Source organism: Heloderma suspectum, chromosome 4 (genome assembly GCF_057233095.1).
Source record: "Heloderma suspectum isolate Gila_16-S chromosome 4, 16-S_ref, whole genome shotgun sequence".
Taxonomy (NCBI): Eukaryota; Metazoa; Chordata; class Lepidosauria; order Squamata; family Helodermatidae; genus Heloderma; species Heloderma suspectum.
Window position 1 is genome coordinate 86058726 of NC_139461.1, and position 17564 is coordinate 86076289.

The following is a 17564-nucleotide window of genomic DNA, read 5'->3' on the forward strand; positions in this document are numbered from 1 at the left end:
CTGCACACAGGTGCAAATACTAATGTTCATTGAAAAATCTGGTACAATGGTTTGCAACTGGATTTTTAACTGTACCCATCCCAAATGGAATATCATGAATCAAAAAAAAAAAAAAAACCTGGCTTGTACATATGCATTCTACAGCAAGAACTAAAACCGCTGCTGCTGCTTGCGACTTCCTGCTAAAGTGGGAGCCAAGTTACTACGGTAACAAAATGAACGATAGTTGGCCCACATCTTTCCAGTGAAATGAAAGCTGTCCTTCAACACTCATGAGCATTGCCCAGTTGGATTATCTGAAAGTACAGCTAGCCACTATAAACCATTAAAGGAAAATAGCATTCATACCCTGACCTGGAAGATTAAGGATGCCTGTCAAACATTACTAGTTTGGGGGGCCGGGGGGAGGTTTGCTTACAGAGATTTGCTATGCTTAGGATGTCAATCATCCTTCCTGGCACAGAAAGGGCCAGAAAAGAAAAACACATAAAATCAACATGGGAGAAGGATATGCACCAGGAGGCTGCACCCATATTTCCCTTCAGGTTCCCAAACTGGCCTCTCATCTCTCATCTTTAACATTTATAGAGCCAAATTAGCCCTCAACTAGACATTTACTGATATTTTATTTTTACCCTGTTCTTGTAAATTTTTCTAATAAAAAGTGACTGACAGATTTAGCAAGATTGTGAATTCCAAACACATTGAAGGTTTGAATTGATGCTTAGTTAATTTCATTTTTCACTTCTATATTTTGCTGGCAAAAACTCAGCGGCAAAAAACTCAGCAGCAAAAACTAACCATAAACAAAGGCTAGCCATTTCTTATGAGAACTTTGCAAAGCACACCACCAACACCTTTCTGTTTTTCCCCAAACATGCCTTGTCAAAATTAGCACAAAAGTGCTGTCGCACTCACCAAAAAAAAAAAAAAAAAGTAAAAGTAAAAATTAAGGCTTCCACAATAAGTGAAACGTCATGGATTGTACCCAGTCCTCTTCTCTAGCTCTCAAGACTAAATTTTCATGCTGCTGCTTCTGAGCTCAAGCGATATAGGAGGGTAGCACACTAAATACATATTCACTTCTATGGCAGACTGTGTGCAAACACAGACTGTGTGCAGTGCCTCCCAGCTTCCAAAAACTTGCTCAAGGGGAGCTGGGCAAATGGCTTTGGTGAACACCTTAATGTATCTTGCTGATATTTTGAGCAGGTTTTGTGCTGGCAGACAATTCCCATTTTCTACCCCAGACTTGCAGGCAGAGTTAGCCATTAGGAAGCAGAAAGAACAACATCCTAACAAATTAAGCTTCATAAGTTGCCTTTGAAGCCTTAGGTCTTCCCCACCCTGGTGCCTTCCGATGGCTGGTGTGGAAGCACTAAGAGTTGTAGCCCAACACATCTGGAGGGCACCAAGGGCAGAATCCAGCGGGGCACTTACCCCTCCCCACAGAAGGGAATCCCCCCACCAATTCCCTTCTGCAAGCAGTCGGAATCACCAATTCTATTGCGCAAGCGGGATCCAACGCTTACACAAAGGAGATTTAGCACTTCCTAACGGAAGACCTGAAATGAGCGGAAACACTCGTTTCTGCAAGGAGGCAGGTCAGCGGAGCCTCCTTATGCAAGCTCTGCTGACCTGCCTCCTTCCAGAGCTGAGCGTTTCCACTTATTTTGGGTTGCCCCGGAAGCACTCAACTGACACTGCGCAAGCGGTGGGGGCTGCTTGTGCAAAGGAATTGGTGGCACGTAAGAGAATCAATAGGGCCGTAAGCGTCCTGTTGGATTCTGCCCAAGGTTGGGAAAGGCTGACCTAAGGGCCAAACTACATATTAGCCTAATTACGTACCATGTAGCTAAGGATTTATCTTAGAATCAATTGGATTGGATTGGATTGGATTTATACCCCACCATTCCACCAAGAAAATGGCACTCAAGGCAACTTGCAATAATAGATTAAAAAAAAATTATTAAAACAATTATTTTACTCTCATGCAAGCATGCGTGGCCCCAACTCATATTGGGACTGTGGTGCTCTGGGATAGAAGGGTTAAAACTCCCCCCCCCCAAAAAAAATCCTCCCACAGGGGGGTTAAAAAAAGGAAAAAGTTTCCATTGGAGTTAATTGAGGGATTTTTTTCCTTTCTTTTTTTAACACTGGGGTGGGGGGGAGGTTCAGGGAAAAAATGGCTGAAGGTTTAGCTGCTCCTTCCTGGAGTGCCATGGTCCCAATCTGAATCAGGACCATGCACGCTTACACAAGAATAAACACACAGGTATTATCTAAATGCAACACAATTAGCATAATACGTAGTTCGTTTTCTTATATTCACATTCAGTTTGCTTAGTGCAGCCTTCCTCAACCTGGTGCCCTCCAGACGTTTTGGGCTACAACTCCCAGCATTCCTAAAAACTGACCATGCTGGTTGGTGTGGGGGAGTTGAAGTCCAAAACATCTGGAGGGCCCCGGGTTGGGTAAACCTGGCTTAGTGCAACGTGGTGCATGCAATTGGAAATGTGAGTTAGGGAGCTATAGCTCAAGAATCTATGACCACTTTACTAATTCAAAAAAAAATGAAGACCAAAAAATGTTATTGAAAACTGTTATTCCCCTAAAATGTATACAGTTTGCCCTAATATTATAATTTCATTTACTTCTAGGATATATACCTCACTTTAAAAAAAGGTTTCTGAAGAAATTTCATTTGACACAGTAGTTGTACCCACTTATACTTCAAATGCTTCTGCCAAGAACGTGCTTACCTTTCATTGTTGTTTTTGTAGGTTCAGAAAAGAGAGGAATGAGGAGGAGGTAGATGAGGTAGACAAATGAGAGCCCATTGTAGCGGAATGCACATGCTGTACAGAGAAAAAGGGGAGACAAATGGGTTTATGTAACAAATATATCAGGCAAACAAGGAATGTGATTGAACACTTAGTTGACCAATATGTGGCATATGAAATACATGGAGTTTTACAGAATCTTCATATATGAACTCTTGCACACTTAATGTAGTCCATCAACAGATACTAACTTAGAAAGGAACGGTGTGATCTTAAAGAATGGTCTTATGATTCAGAGAAAAGATGATTCAGCTCTACTGCCAGCTATACCACATATTTCTTCTATAACCTTGGAAGAATCTTATAATAGTTCTGTGGCTAATTTCCCTTATCAGACGAAAAAATGGAAGATTATACCACCCACCTAACTGATTTAATGAAGCTTGATCCTAAATCCATTTGTACTCCAAACTACTCGAATTGCATTTAACAACACAGCTTGTTCATTAGTACTCAAAACATTTGGATCCAAAGATCTCTTACACAAATGGAAGTGCTTACTCATATACATGGGTGGGGGCAGGGGGGAGGACAATGGGGCACCAATTTCTCTCCCACTGGCTACAGTGCTCAATGCTGCAACACATGCATCTCCGGAGTAGGGATGTCTGAGAATTTTATTTTGATTTGCTTTGGACCAGAATTTGCCATGTTCAGACCCTCAACGGCAAATGTGTTTTTCAGGAAGTACTTACATATTCCCAAACTTGTGTTCACATTCAAAAAATGTGTACATCAGAAAATATACACTTTTTAAAATGTGCACTTTCCCGTAATTGACTAAGGCATGAAAATGCACATGTGGGTATGCACTTTTAAAGAATGCGCACCAAAATGCACACTTTTCCCATTCGAACCAAAAAGAAGCAGCTCTCAATCAGGAATGGAAATGAGGTGAACTGTGCTTCAAGATGAAAATCAGAGAACCTCTATGAGACTGATCTTTGCTGATGGTCCTATCCTTACTCCAGAGGATTCCCTAGCTTTCTGGAAAATCTTTTTTATCAAGCACATGGGGCCTGCAGCTGGGAGAGGAGAGAATCCCCTTCCTCCGTGTTTGAGCACAAGTACCTTCTGCTCATGCAGGGGGATCTTTGGATCCAAACCAAAGATTTTTGCAAGCTTTGGTCAAATGCTGTGCAAATATTCCTCTTGTCTTCACACACAAATACATACTTCTGATTTAAAATTTTAATTGTTCAAGAATCAGGCTATTTATAAAAGATTAAAGCTTTCGCATTTCCCCCCTTTTTCTACACCTTGGTAAGTAACATTAATTTTAATTAAATACACAAGCACACAAACGCACAGTTCTACTTTAACCCAAAACAATTTTGTAGCCAAATCTTGGCTTATGACTGTTTCTTCTTGTGTAGAAACAGTTCTACTAAGTCAATTATTCCTGTTAGAAACAGGAATAAATTATTGTACAATGTCGCAAAGAGCAGATGGTCCAAACAATGTATGCATTCCAAAGAGATAAAAATAAAATGACAAGGTTTTAATTTCTTTATCATCAGTATTGCATAAAAATATTTTATATAAAGCACGGCCATCTCACCTATGTTTTGTTCTTATCATTATTGTATTTTCTCCTTAAGGAAATTGTTCAATGAAACACTGGATCAAGCAGAAGCTTCAGTATGTAAATTAATGTGTGTCTTTTGGGTGGGCTGTAAAAACATACTATACTACATGGCAAGTATATGAAAAAAAATATTTAAAAGGCAGAGAAAAAAGGCAGCTCTAATCCCGCCACATGCATGGCAGATGTTGAAACATTATGAGACCTACCACATTCAGCCTTTTCGTATGAGATAAGCTAAATGCAGGTGTCAGTACAGGAATAAAGGTTTTTATTTATTTACACAAAAATGTAACTTCCATCATTTAAATAAAAAATACCACTCTTAACTAGAGGCCAGGAAATTTCTCTGAAATTTCTTACTTGCAGAAATTAGAGGTGGCAAGCCAAAGTTTATCTCTTCTGTTAACCTTGAGTACAGAAGACCAATGTTACAATTTCACGTTTTCATTCTTGTAATGAACCTATTCTGAAAACCACAGAAGCCATTTCAAATGTGTCCTAAGATCAAGGGTGTTTCTAGATAAGGCTTTTATTGCACCATCATCCTGCCTCGTTCACCCCAAACCTCTCAGAGAAGATTCACACATTACTCTGGAGCTCTATAAAAATATTACCCAACTCCATGGGAAGTACTTTTCTATCAGCAGCTCCCATGCAGCTGCAGTAATATTTAAAGAAGGCATCATGCAAGTCCAGAAAACAGAACTGGTACCTTAACAGGGGAGTATCAATCCCCACCCAATTGTGTGGGGAAAGACCCATGCAATCTGGCCCCACTGATCATCATTTAAATGATGATCCAGCCATACAGGGACCACTCACAGAAAACCTGCTCCCTCTGGCTATGGTACACTGAAAGGTCCCTTTCTTCATGTGGAAAGATGGGCGAGTTAGTACCGTCCACCTATTTTAGTATCAGCAGCCAACAGAGCCAATTCATGTCTGGGTATAGGTTTGCAAATATATCTTCTCCCCCCGTACTTAGGAACATTTCTTACACTAACAAGAAGCCAAGCATGGGGACAAAGCCCCCACCAATGCTCTCATGAGAACCCTTGGAAGAAACAAGAGAACCAGGAACTACTGGTTTGCTATTTAGGGCTTTTGCCTAGCACAACTGAAAGTCCCATGAGGTGATTAGAACTAATATACAAGAAGGGTTAATCAATGGTTTTTAATCGTTTTTCAGTAAAGAAAACAAGAACCATCTGCACAAATTAGGCTGGGGTCAAACTATAAGTTATGAGTAGGGATGGGTGAATCCCCATGGTCCAGGCCGGGGGCGGGGGGTCTGCCGCAGGGAAATCCAAGCTGCTGGGGATTCCCCATGGATTTCCCAGAGCCCTGGTGCGTCCACAATTTGTTTACAGCCACAATTTAGGTAGAAGTGTTTTACAGCCACAAATGACATAAAATACGCCCATTAAGGCCATAATATTCCCTTGAAAGGCTAATGGTAGCCACCATTGGCCTATCTCACCTTTTATAAAGCCAGAGAGCCATCCTGCATCAAATCCAGAGGGCACACAGGTAAGGGGGGGCAGTCTGCTGCAGACTCCGTAGGTCAGACTCTTGGGAATCCGGCCTCATTGGAGTCCGCAGCAGATTTCTCCAGCATCCCTAGTAACGAGAAGAATACTTTTTCAAAGTGTTTGTGCTGGCCACCTCACAGATCAGAACCACAGAACACAGGAAGGAAGGCATTGATCTTTAAATCCTCATATTGTTTTCCCACCAAAAATCACCCACCAGCTGCTATTTGACCCTGAAAGTACTGTTTGTTATAAAAAGCCACTTCAGGGGCATGCAGTGGTGGAAGGAGGAAACCACTACAGGGTTGTGAGGATTAAAGCCCTCCTCCCTCCGGGCCATGGATTCAGTCCAGATCAGGGCCCTGTACCACTGCTGGTTTAAAAGAAATGGCCAATACTACTTCGTGTTGGTCATTTCTTTTAAACAATAATAAATAAATAAATAACATACAGTTTATTTATTATTATTATTATTATTATTATTATTTTATTGTATTTATTACATTTCTATACCACCCAATAGCTAAAGTCTGGCTCTCAGTATATTCTGTGAGAGCAACTTCCTTCCCATGCACACCACACGAATGTACAGAAAATGCACAGAAGGCAACAGTTGATCAGTCAATTGTCTGTTTTGAGTTCCATACCTATTATGCAAAGAGAGATACTGTGCACTTTGTTTTCAATGTTTATTTCAAGTTTTATTTGTACCAACAAGTTTCACACACCTTTATATTGCCCTTGCACATCAGCATGTTCGCAATCATTTGGAGGAAAAATGCAGCTGCATGACATTTTCATAGCAGACCGCTAATGTGCAAATTACTAAACTGACAGATGTAGAATATTTCAGCTTTATGGCATGACATCATTTTTTTCAAATTGCTGAAAATTAAGCTCGCAACTAAACGAGGCTTACCCTTATGCTTTGATTACTGCCAATCAAACTGCTCAGAACTAATTGAGTCCTGCTGTTTGAGATCTAGTGAACAGAAATACTTATTTGCCTGCCATGATGCATGAAAAGGGTTTAGCCCTACAAGCCTAACAGTCACCACAAAAAATGACTACTTGTTAGCTATAGCTGTATCTCCTCCACCTAATATTTCTCTGTGGATGTCTTTTCACCATCTCAGATTCTGTATGTCCCAAGACTGAACTGTTCATCTTTCCTCCAGTGCCATATTTTCTTCAATAACTGTCCTTTCACTGACCAATGTCACCATGCAAACAGTTATAAATATTTTTCTGCCACCTTTAAAAGTAAAAAATCTTTTCAAATTGTTTTGCAAAATTAAAACCATGAAACTGTGTGTGTGTGTGTGTGTGTGTGTATGTATGTACATGTATATGTGTATATCATCAGGATTAATTCCAATACAAATGTGAAACATTAAAAAAAACATTAAAAGTAGACTGAAATACATCCAGATCTTTAAGGTCTGCTTATAAATAGTCAGGAAAGGAGCCAGGCATATCTCCAGTAGAAAGGCATTCCATAAAAATGGGGCCACCAAAACAAGGCCCTGTCTCTTGTGCCCATCAGCCAGATAGGTCTTACCAGCAAGTACATAAGCACAGCCTCTATGGCTGATCTTATGGTTCATAATGGAGCAAACAGTCCTTCAAATAACCTGGTCCCAAGCTGGGCAACTTGTGGCCCTCCAGATGTTGTTAGACTGCAACTCCCATCAGTCCTAGCCAGCACAGCCAATGGTGAGGGATAATGGGCATTGCAGCCCAAGCACATCTGGAGGGCCACAAGTTGCCCACCCCGGTTTAGGGCTTTAAAAATAATCACCAGTACTTTAAATTGGGCCTAGAAATGCACTGGCAACCGGTGCAACTGGGACAGAATCAGTGTTATATTTGAGCACCAAACCCCCACAAGCAAGCAGGCAGCTGCATTCTGCACCAGCTGAAGTTTCCAAACTATTTTCAAAGGCAGCCCCATGTGCAGTGAGTTCCAGTAGTCTAGTTTGGATGTAACCAGGGCATGAATTAATGTAGCAATGTCTGTTTTCCACAGATAGGGATGCAGCTAGAGACTCAAGTAAAGATCAAAAAGGGCACTCCTGGTAACCTGTGCCACCTGTGCTTCCACAGATAATGCCGAGTCCAGAAGAACCCCCAAGATTCATACCTAGTCCTTCAGAGGGAGTCCAACCCCATCCTCACACCTCCATCCAGATCAGCAAGTTTTCCCACCCACAGTACTTCTGTCTTATCTGGATGGAGCCTCAATGTCTTTGCCCTTATCTATCCCATCTACACAACACCTGTTCAGGGTTTTCAAAGCCTCTATGGGACTTGTTAGAGGAAATGAGAAGGGCAGCTGTGTGTCATCTGCATACTGATTATGACACTTTAGCCCAAATCGCTGGAAGACTTCTTGCTGTGGCTTTTTAACATGTAGGTGTTAAAAAGTATGGGGAACAAGACAGGACAGGACAGCAACTCAAGGCAGCTGCCATGAGGCGGATCTTGAGTTCCCCAGGACCAACCTCTTGGTACGTCACTCCATAAAATACTGAAGCCACTGTAACACTGTGCTACCCAGTCCTAACCTGGCTAGATGACCCAGAAGAACACTATGGTCAGTGGTATCTGGGGCTGCTGCGAGGTTTAGGACAACTAAGCCTGCCCTTTCTCCCTTGCCACCGCATTAGCTTGGAACTGCCTCCCAGAACACCTGCATGATGCCACCTCTCTTAAGGCCTTCACACCACTCCTCAAAACCCACCTTTTCCATCCTTTGGCACAATCCCCTGGTTCCCATGCCCTTTTTATTCACCCTCTAACTGAGGGTGTTTCCAAACAAGGCTTTTATTGTGCCCCATTCATGGAATTTTACAGGGGGTCTAGATGAAGTCATCCTTCATTTGTTTTCCCACTGCTTCTTGTATCTTTTTTCTTATCAGAAAAAAAAAATACAGAATGCCCACACAGTGCCCTTTGATTGGTAGTGCCAGGAGCCCCCAAGTTGGAAGCACATCAGCAGTGCTTCCAGATGAGGCTTTAGCACACCATTGCTCTGCCTCATTCACAACATTTTATGGAGGATTCAGATGATGTTGTCTTCCACTCACAATTGTTCCATATTTTCCCACCACTTCTGCAGTCTTTTTTCCGTACCGGAGCAAATCCATTAAGGAAAAAAAAAAATTGCTGGAAGCACATTGTGTCTATGCACATACAACTGAAACAACTGCATATTGCTTCCATGTTTACCCTTTCTTCCACTAACCTCCCCTTTCTTGGTTTCCCGTGCTGAATTTTTGACTGTTAGTTCCTTGCGGCAGTGCCCTGTCCTTTTCTACCCTGTAAAGTGCCATGCACGCTGGTGGCACTATATAAATAAATAGATGATCTTACGGCAACCATAATTGATCTCAGAATGGCTGCTAGGTTTCAGTTTTCTGCTGCTCTTTTCCAGATCTGCTTGACTCTATGTACCCAGTCACAGAACCATTCCTAGTTCCTCCTAGTATTATAAAAACCATCATCTGAAATGATGCAAGTTCTCTCTGATTTTAAGGTTTATTGTAAGATACATACTATATTAAAATATATTACTGTTTCTATAATTTATGAAGTTAGTCATTTATATTTTTTATAAAATATAAAATAATAATTTATATATTTTTTAATCAAAATAAATTTTCGGAGGCTGAACATATCTGCAGATTAACTGCAAAAAATACGGATGACCTTCAATAAGCCATCAGCCAAATGTAGGACAGGATATATAAAATGATTTAATACTTCCCAGTCTGTTTATATAACCCTTGCACCATTTTACTAGAACATTTGAACATGCAAGTTTAAGAGTAAGAATATGTCAAAATCTTCCCACAGAATTAATTATTCTTATCTACTTATACGTAGCAAAAAGCATGGTTACGTATTCCTCTGAAGCCAAGCCACCATAGTCAAACTGATGGTCTAAATCCAACACTACATGTGTGGACTTTTAATCACACAGGAGAGGTTTCCCTTCCCCTCCTCCCCCTTGCAGCCCCCTGCAGCCCTCCAAGATCTATTCCAGAAGGTCTCTCAATCCACTGAAGCAAATTTGGCAGACATACATGGGGCTCTAGGGGGAAGAGGAAATTCGATCTGTTAGCAGTGTCCATTCGGCTGGTGGAAAGATACCATTGGATTCAACATGCTATATCCATTAAGAGGAGTGGAATTTAATTCAGGGAAATAGGGAAAGGTTTTAGTACACCAATACCAAAGTTCCTCCTCTGATGATCATGGATCTGTGGAGGGGGTGGGAGACTTTCCTTCTGGTGGATCCCCTTCTTCCTAGGGGTTCTCCAAAATAGAATCCCCATCGGCTGCCACTACAGGCTGATCCTCATCTGGGCCCCATCTACATGGGGCTTTTACTCCGGTTCTACTCCAAACCCAAATCAATAGTGTCAGATGATGCATGCTGCTCTCTGTAGCTAGTTCAGCGTTTCTTGCCCTAAATCCAGTTTTTTTTCAAACTCATTTTGTGTCGGATTGTCCTGTCACAGAGGCTTCAGTGGTGTTCAGGAATCCATGTGTCCTCAGCTGGCTTCAGTGCAGGCTGGTGGAAGCGGCGCTGATTGACAGAAGGGAAAGTAGCGTGGAGCGGGGGCATAGAGAGCAGAGGGGTAAACATGTCTGCCCAGAAGAAACTCTTTGCCTTCAGTTCCATTTTGCCAACCCTGCTGTTTTGAAGCTGTGCAGCTACGAAGGAGCACAACTGAGAAATGGTGGATGCCTGCTGATTCGAAGCTGCGCAGCTAAGGAAGGGTGATTGCCAGGGCAGATTATTTTCATGAACATGTACTCAGATGCACTTCATTGAGCCCATGTTTGTTGAGGAGGGAGGGGAAGCCTGTTGATTGGACAGTTAATATACATCAAAGACAACATGCTAGCTGCTCTCCCTCCTGGCTGGCTCTGCAGTCTCTGCTTTCAGAGCTTCTTGCACTCCTGCTCATTCCACTCAGTAACCAGGCAGCAGTGGCTACCTGCTTGCCTGCCCGCCACATAAATGTGTGTGTGTATGTTGGGTATGTGGGGTTTGTCATGAACATCTACTCGTAAGCAAGTCCTCCATTGCACTTCATTGAACATGCGAGGGAGGGGGAGCAAGCCTCCGCTCATTGGCTGCCCCGCATCTACACAATTGCTGACATTCATTTCTGCTTGTGGCGGGACTTGCCCACCCCACCCCAACTAATGTGGCTTCAGTTCCTGTATACACTGCAAAACTGGAGGAATACAGCACTGCGTGTACTGTGGAGAGAACTAATTCGCTTCTTTGAAAATGCAGATTTTGCCCAAATCGCTTCACAAAGCCTTTCTGTTTAGATTGGCCCCTGAACACTAGCTATCCAGGTACTTGGTGAGTTCTAAGCACTATTGTCAATGATGATTATTTTAATTTACGAGTTGCTGTATAAGTTCTCAGGGGTTCTTCACATGAGAGATTTATTGCGCCCTTGTGATTGGCCACTCACATAAGTTTGTGGGTCCTTAACATGATATCATCAAGCTCCAGGACTTCTCTCACGCCTTCCCCCAGTAATCTCACTTTAAAAAAGATCAGAGATAATGCATCATTTAAAATTATTGCGGGATATCACAGGATATCCCCAATGTGTAAAGTCAGCATTGCACTATAATACAGCCACTAGATGGCACTGTTTCATTGAACCTTATGGAGCACTGCCAAGAGCAGAAGTTTTAAATTACAAATCATGTGGTTGCCATTGGTCACCGTCTAAAGGAGCCTGAAGTGAATGCAGAAAGACTCCAGACGAAGAAAGCCTGTTAAGGGCGCGGATTTTCTTCTTAATGTAGTGACACCCTCAGGATGACATACATAACAAAAATAAATACAATAAAACCAGTGATAAAGCACAAAACAGAAAGAATTTCCCTTGCCTTTGATCCAGCTCTACAAGGAGGGGTGGAGGGATGACAGGAAGGCACTTTGGATTTACTGCTCAAATCCCAGAAGACAAAGAATTGAACAAAAACTTGTGAAATATCCCAAGAACACAAAGTGTAACTTGACAACCATGCACTCTTGTACAGGGAAGATTTTAATTCCCTTTCAAAACAATGTAGCCAAATGTAAAGGTGTAAAGAGTTTATTTGGGAGAAGGGATGAAATGGGAAGGAAAAGGTGGGTACCAACTCTCACACATAAAATTCCCAATAAAAATCACAGAGGCAATCAAATAGAAGGAAATATTATCCATGGTTTATTTTAGGAAATTTCCCCTTCCCTAAGAAATCTTAGTCACCATGCGTAGTTAAATTATGGAATTTGCTATTACAAACTGTGGTGGTAGCTACCAACTTTGATGGCTTCAAAAGCAAGTTGGACAAATTCACGGGAGCTAAGGCTATCACTAGTTACTAGTTATGATGGCTATATGCCATCTCCAGGATTAGAGGCTCCATGCCTCTGAATGCCAGTTGCTGGGGAACAACAGCGGGGGAGGGTTATTGCACACTCAGAAGAATGTGAGGAGGCTATTGGACACTCCCACAACAGCAGGAGAGGGCTATGGCTTCCTTGAGACATCTGCTTGACCACTGTGAGAAACAGGGCGATGGACTGAAGAGCCCTTTCCTCTGATCCAACGGTGCTTTTCTTATATTCTTATCATTGGGAATGGGAAAGCCACAAATAAAATAGGTAAGAGATCACTGCATATTTTTCACCTTCTCCCTGGACAGTACAGCTTTAATATTAAAACAATATCTTCTCCTATTCAGTAAATATAAAACACTTTTGAAAAATTAGATTAAGTTTTTGCTTTGTTTTTAAGTCCTGCTGAGCAATTCTACTGAAGGCAAACATTTCATATTTCACAGATTTCATCCCTGTGTAAATTCTGATCATTTTACTGAAAAAGTCATTACTCATTTTGAATTCAGAATGTTGGATAACCAGCTGGTATAAATGAAAGCAGCCGCAGTGGCACTGGCAGCAACTATAAATCAGGTTTCACTGCTGCCAAGACAAATAGACTGATTTACACCAGCTGACCCTGTGGACCTTCCACTCTCCATGTTTACTAAACCCACTTAGGCCTCAATCCTATGCATGTTTAGGCAGAAAAAAGTCCTACAACTCCCAGCATTCCTAGCCATCAGCTCGGAGTTGTACAACTTCTTTCTGTCTAAAGAGGCATAGGATTGCCCCCTTACTGTGCATCAGAGTATAACACCACAATGGAGAACTTCAATGGCTGCTCTAATCATTGCCAATACTTGCTTTTGACAAAACATTTGGAGACTGCTTTCTTCCAGATTTTACACACCACTATTACATTCATGGTGCAATCCTATGCATGCCTAGACAGAAAAAAAGTCCTACAATTCCCAGCATGTTCCAGCCAGCATGGCTGACTGGAAGGATGCTGGGAGTTGTGGGACTTTTTTCTTCCTAAACATGCATAGGATTGTGCCCTTAATTTAGTATGAAAGGTTCATTTGGAAAATGTCCTTAGAAACACTATTTAATGTTCAAGTTTTGATGAGCACTCAGTTCAGCCTTCGAGGGATTCAGAGACACAGCTATTTTTAGGATTTGTTTTAAGTACTGGCAATAAAACTGAATTTGAATATGTTCTCATTGATAACCAGAAATACAGAACTTATGCCTGTATACTTTTTTGACTATCCGGCTAATAAAGGATACCAGCCAGCATTATTTCATTGATGCAAGCCTTACCAAAACTGCAAAATCTAAAAGCACTTACCCGGTAGTAAGTTTCACTGAATTCAATGGAACTTCCTTCTGGGTAGACATGCATAGGACTGCACGGTAACCTAAATTATCTATTAAAACTTGCACAAAAGTTAAAAAAAAAAACACCAATTCTTCTTATTAAATAAAATAATTTCAAATTAAGAAACGTTGTTGCAATCCTTAAACTTTCCAAACATTCTGAAGTTCTCTAACTGATGCTATTGGACTGCTGCTCTCTAATATAACACACATACAACCATTGTTCAAAGATTATGCTGTGCTCCACTGTCATTACAAAATTACCATGCAGCAGCGTACAGAGCCTGCTCAATCCAGGATGAGAAACTATATTTAGGGTCTACTCACAGCACAACACAGCACAGCAATCTCATCACACAACGACCATGGTCAGACATAATGTTAAACCAGCGTTTCAGAGAATTTGGGCTTATAGTTTATGAGCAGCATAGTTGTACACACTGACCAATGGCCCCCACCTGGATCATCCTGCCAGTGGAAGTGGCTAAACCAACCAGAAACTAACAAGGAAGCAAAAACTTCCTGGTATACCCAAACCTCAACCTTAGCTTGTTGCTCCCCTAAAAAACCAGGAATGGGAAACCACCTTAAAAACCGAGCTTCAAACTTTGGTTTCTTAGAGGATAACAAACCAGGAGCCTGCATCCAATTAGGTAGGTTGTAGTTCATTTCACCTCTGGGTCTTCATGAATTTTGTCACTTGACCAAGTTAGGGATCAGTAGTGAAGAGTCGAAATCATGGAAAAGCAGGGGTGGGGAACCTCTGGCCTGGGGCCAAACTTGGCCCTCTTCATGAATTTTGTCACTTGACCAAGTTAGGAATCAGCAGTGAAGAGTCCAAATCATGATAAAGCAGGGGTGGGGAACCTCTGGCCTGGGGCCAAACCTGGCCCTCCAGGGTTCCCTCGATGATCATAGGCTACCCCCTTTCCCCAACCACCAATCATTCGGTGATTTCCCAGCTTCTGTGCAGTTTTTTTCCCTTTCTAAAAGGCTGAAATGCCTCTCCTGAGGCTTAGTTACTGGAAGTAAAAGCTTTAAGCTACAATATGCTGGTAATTTTTTTTTTTTTATTTTATTTTTGGTAATTTGGCCCTCCACCTTTGCCTTCAGCCCCACCCAGCACTGGAACATGGCCTCCAAGAGCTTCTATAAAACTTGGCTCTCAGGCTCAAAGAGCTCTCCCACCCCTGTAATAAAACAACAAGATTATTAAATTTGAAGTTTCCTCAAATTTTTATGAGTGCTAGATTTTGTAGTCTGTGGTTTGTCAGAAATAGTAAACTTCACCCTTCTGTTTCAAAATGAACTGATAAACTACATTTGCTCAATTAAAGCTAAATAAACATTAAATGATTAAAATAGTGTGCCCCTCTAAACAGCACAAAATTGTGTTATATAGACTCAACATTTCAAGAAACAGGTGGTCATGACATGAACAAAGATGATAGTCAAATATAATCAACCTACTGGTTTATAAGGTCAGCTCATAAAGGTTTGGACTATAAAGTGAGCTATCTGAATGCAGCAATATGAACTATAACAGCTGTCCGTTAATTAATTCCCACCCAATAGTAATTTTCATTTTCTCTCTCATTGCATTTGCTATTTCAATTAAATCAGAAAAAGAGCAAGGCCTCAAAGATTTTCTTGCTGAATTTATGTGCAATTCGCCCAAAATGTAGAAGAACAACACTGGCATTATCCCACAGATAAACAGGGATGGATGAATCAGTTTATTTCCAGCCTGTGTCAGTTTCAGATATATTCAATTTATTTTTTATTTATTACTTTTCTATACCACCCAATAGCCAAAGCTCTCTGGTCAGTTCACAAAACAAGATTTAAATATGCAATAGCAATAATAAAACATAATATAAAAACATTTACAAATTTAAAACAGAATAACACTAGAATAAAAACCAAAGTAAAAGACAGTGGCACTGCAAAGATCTTAGCACACATGAACACAGTTTGTTTTCTTCAAACACACACAAAAAAGACTCAAACACGTGGGCAAAGAGAAAGGTCTTCACCAGGCACCAAAAAGACCATAACAAAAGTTGTTCCATTCAATTTCACATTATTTCAAAATGCAAAAAATTGCATTTATTCTTGTACGCATCTTTCCCTGACATTTGGATTTTGTATATAACTTTCCCTAATACATGCATTTTTGCAGGCAATTTTTGAGCTGAGAACTGCACTGCAAAATTCAGTGAAGTACACAATTTGGGTAACCGTGTACCGAGCCATGTGTTGGCCCAGGAAATACGAATGAGGTCACTTGGCTTTAAAATGGAGCCCCAATTAAATCCTCCTCCATACTTCAACTCAAGTGAGTCTTTCCTGTTCAGAATGTGGAAAGGATGTGATAAGTCTGGAATTACAGCCTGTGGTGTTGTTCAGGCGTGCTTTCCACCAAACTCTACCTAATTCAATGCTCTGTCTGCAACATTTTTTAATCAGCTGCAAACCTGAAAAACATTCAGAGCATAATAAATCCAGTGAGAGCACAGTAATGCATTTGACTTCAAAATTTGGTTGGCAACTAACTAGCAAGCTTCAGTCGGACTGCAAAGAATTATAAGGGATGTAATGGGTACAGCTTTCCTCAGCACAGTGATGCAGTGATGGGGAAAGCTGTATCTGTCTCATTTCTGCCAGTCATGGAGTTTTTAAAGACACCAGGGACATGGCAAGCAGCAAAAAGTAGCAAGTCAATGACTAACTTCACCCAATCATCATAACAGTTACTGGCCTTTGTAAAGAGGCACAGGATTAATACAAGCCACTTACGGTAAATATCACACATCAAACCATACCTGTTACATCAGCATTGGCCCTATTAATACAGGAAGAACAAAATGCAAAAGTGATATCTAAAGACTTAATTGCATTGATGCTGATGGCAGCCCGAAGAGTCATAGCTAAAAGTTTGAAAACTGCAGAACTTCTAACATTGAAACCTTGGTATACTGAATTGTGGCAGATTGCCATGGCAGAGCCAGTGTGGTGTTGCGGCTAGACTGTTGGACCGGGAGTCAAGAGATCTGGGTTCTAGTCCCCACTCACCCATGGAAGCTCACTAGGTGACTTTGGGCCAGTCACAGACTCTCAGCCCAACCGACCTCACAGGGTTGTTGTTTTGAGGATGAAATGGAAAGGAGGATTATGCATGTTGCCTTAGGTTCCTTAATGAGGAAAAAAGGCAGGATATAAATGTAATAAAGAAATGAATGAATGAAAAATTGACGTACCAACTGAAATTAGCTAAAGGCAAAGTCAAAACATCTGACTTTTATAAAATATGGCAGGATTTTATTTTATATACTAATCAGGGGCATACATAGCAGTATTTGTCAAAGCCTTTCCTCTGATGATAGAAAATAAATTTAAATCTGTTACAGTGAAGAATTATAAAGAAAACCTCCAAGCAGCCTATGAATTCCATCTATATCTTGGAATGTAAAGTAAAGAGGAAAATATACATATATGTTAAATGTACTACTCTCTATCAATGAGTAGATTTAAATCCAATGTGTTTCTTTTTATTTATTTTTCTGTTGGTTTATATAATATTGTTTTGGAAAACTAATAAAACCATTTTTAAAAAGGCCCTTCTTGTGGTTCTGTCAGCAAGTGTACAGACTAAGCCACCATTCTGCAATTATTTACAACGACAGCACCAGGGGCCCTATTCTGAACCAAAGCAACACTCAAGGGTCAGCACCACAGGCTCTGTATTGTCCCCTCCCAGGGGAGCCAAGACACAGGCAAAGGTTCTTTGTACTGGCAGCAAGGTGTTTTAC

The 17564-nt window shown here is 41.0% G+C and overlaps 1 protein-coding gene across 1 annotated transcript in view; it reads right to left on the minus strand.

Moving 5' to 3' along the window:
• PIEZO2 (piezo type mechanosensitive ion channel component 2) overlaps positions 1–17564 on the minus strand; it is a 373451-nt gene that overhangs the window by 289322 nt on the left and 66565 nt on the right. The window contains exon 2 of the mRNA XM_084849861.1: positions 2763–2858. Coding sequence (XP_084705987.1) covers positions 2763–2858 — 96 coding nt within the window. The remainder of the gene's footprint in view (positions 1–2762; positions 2859–17564) is intronic.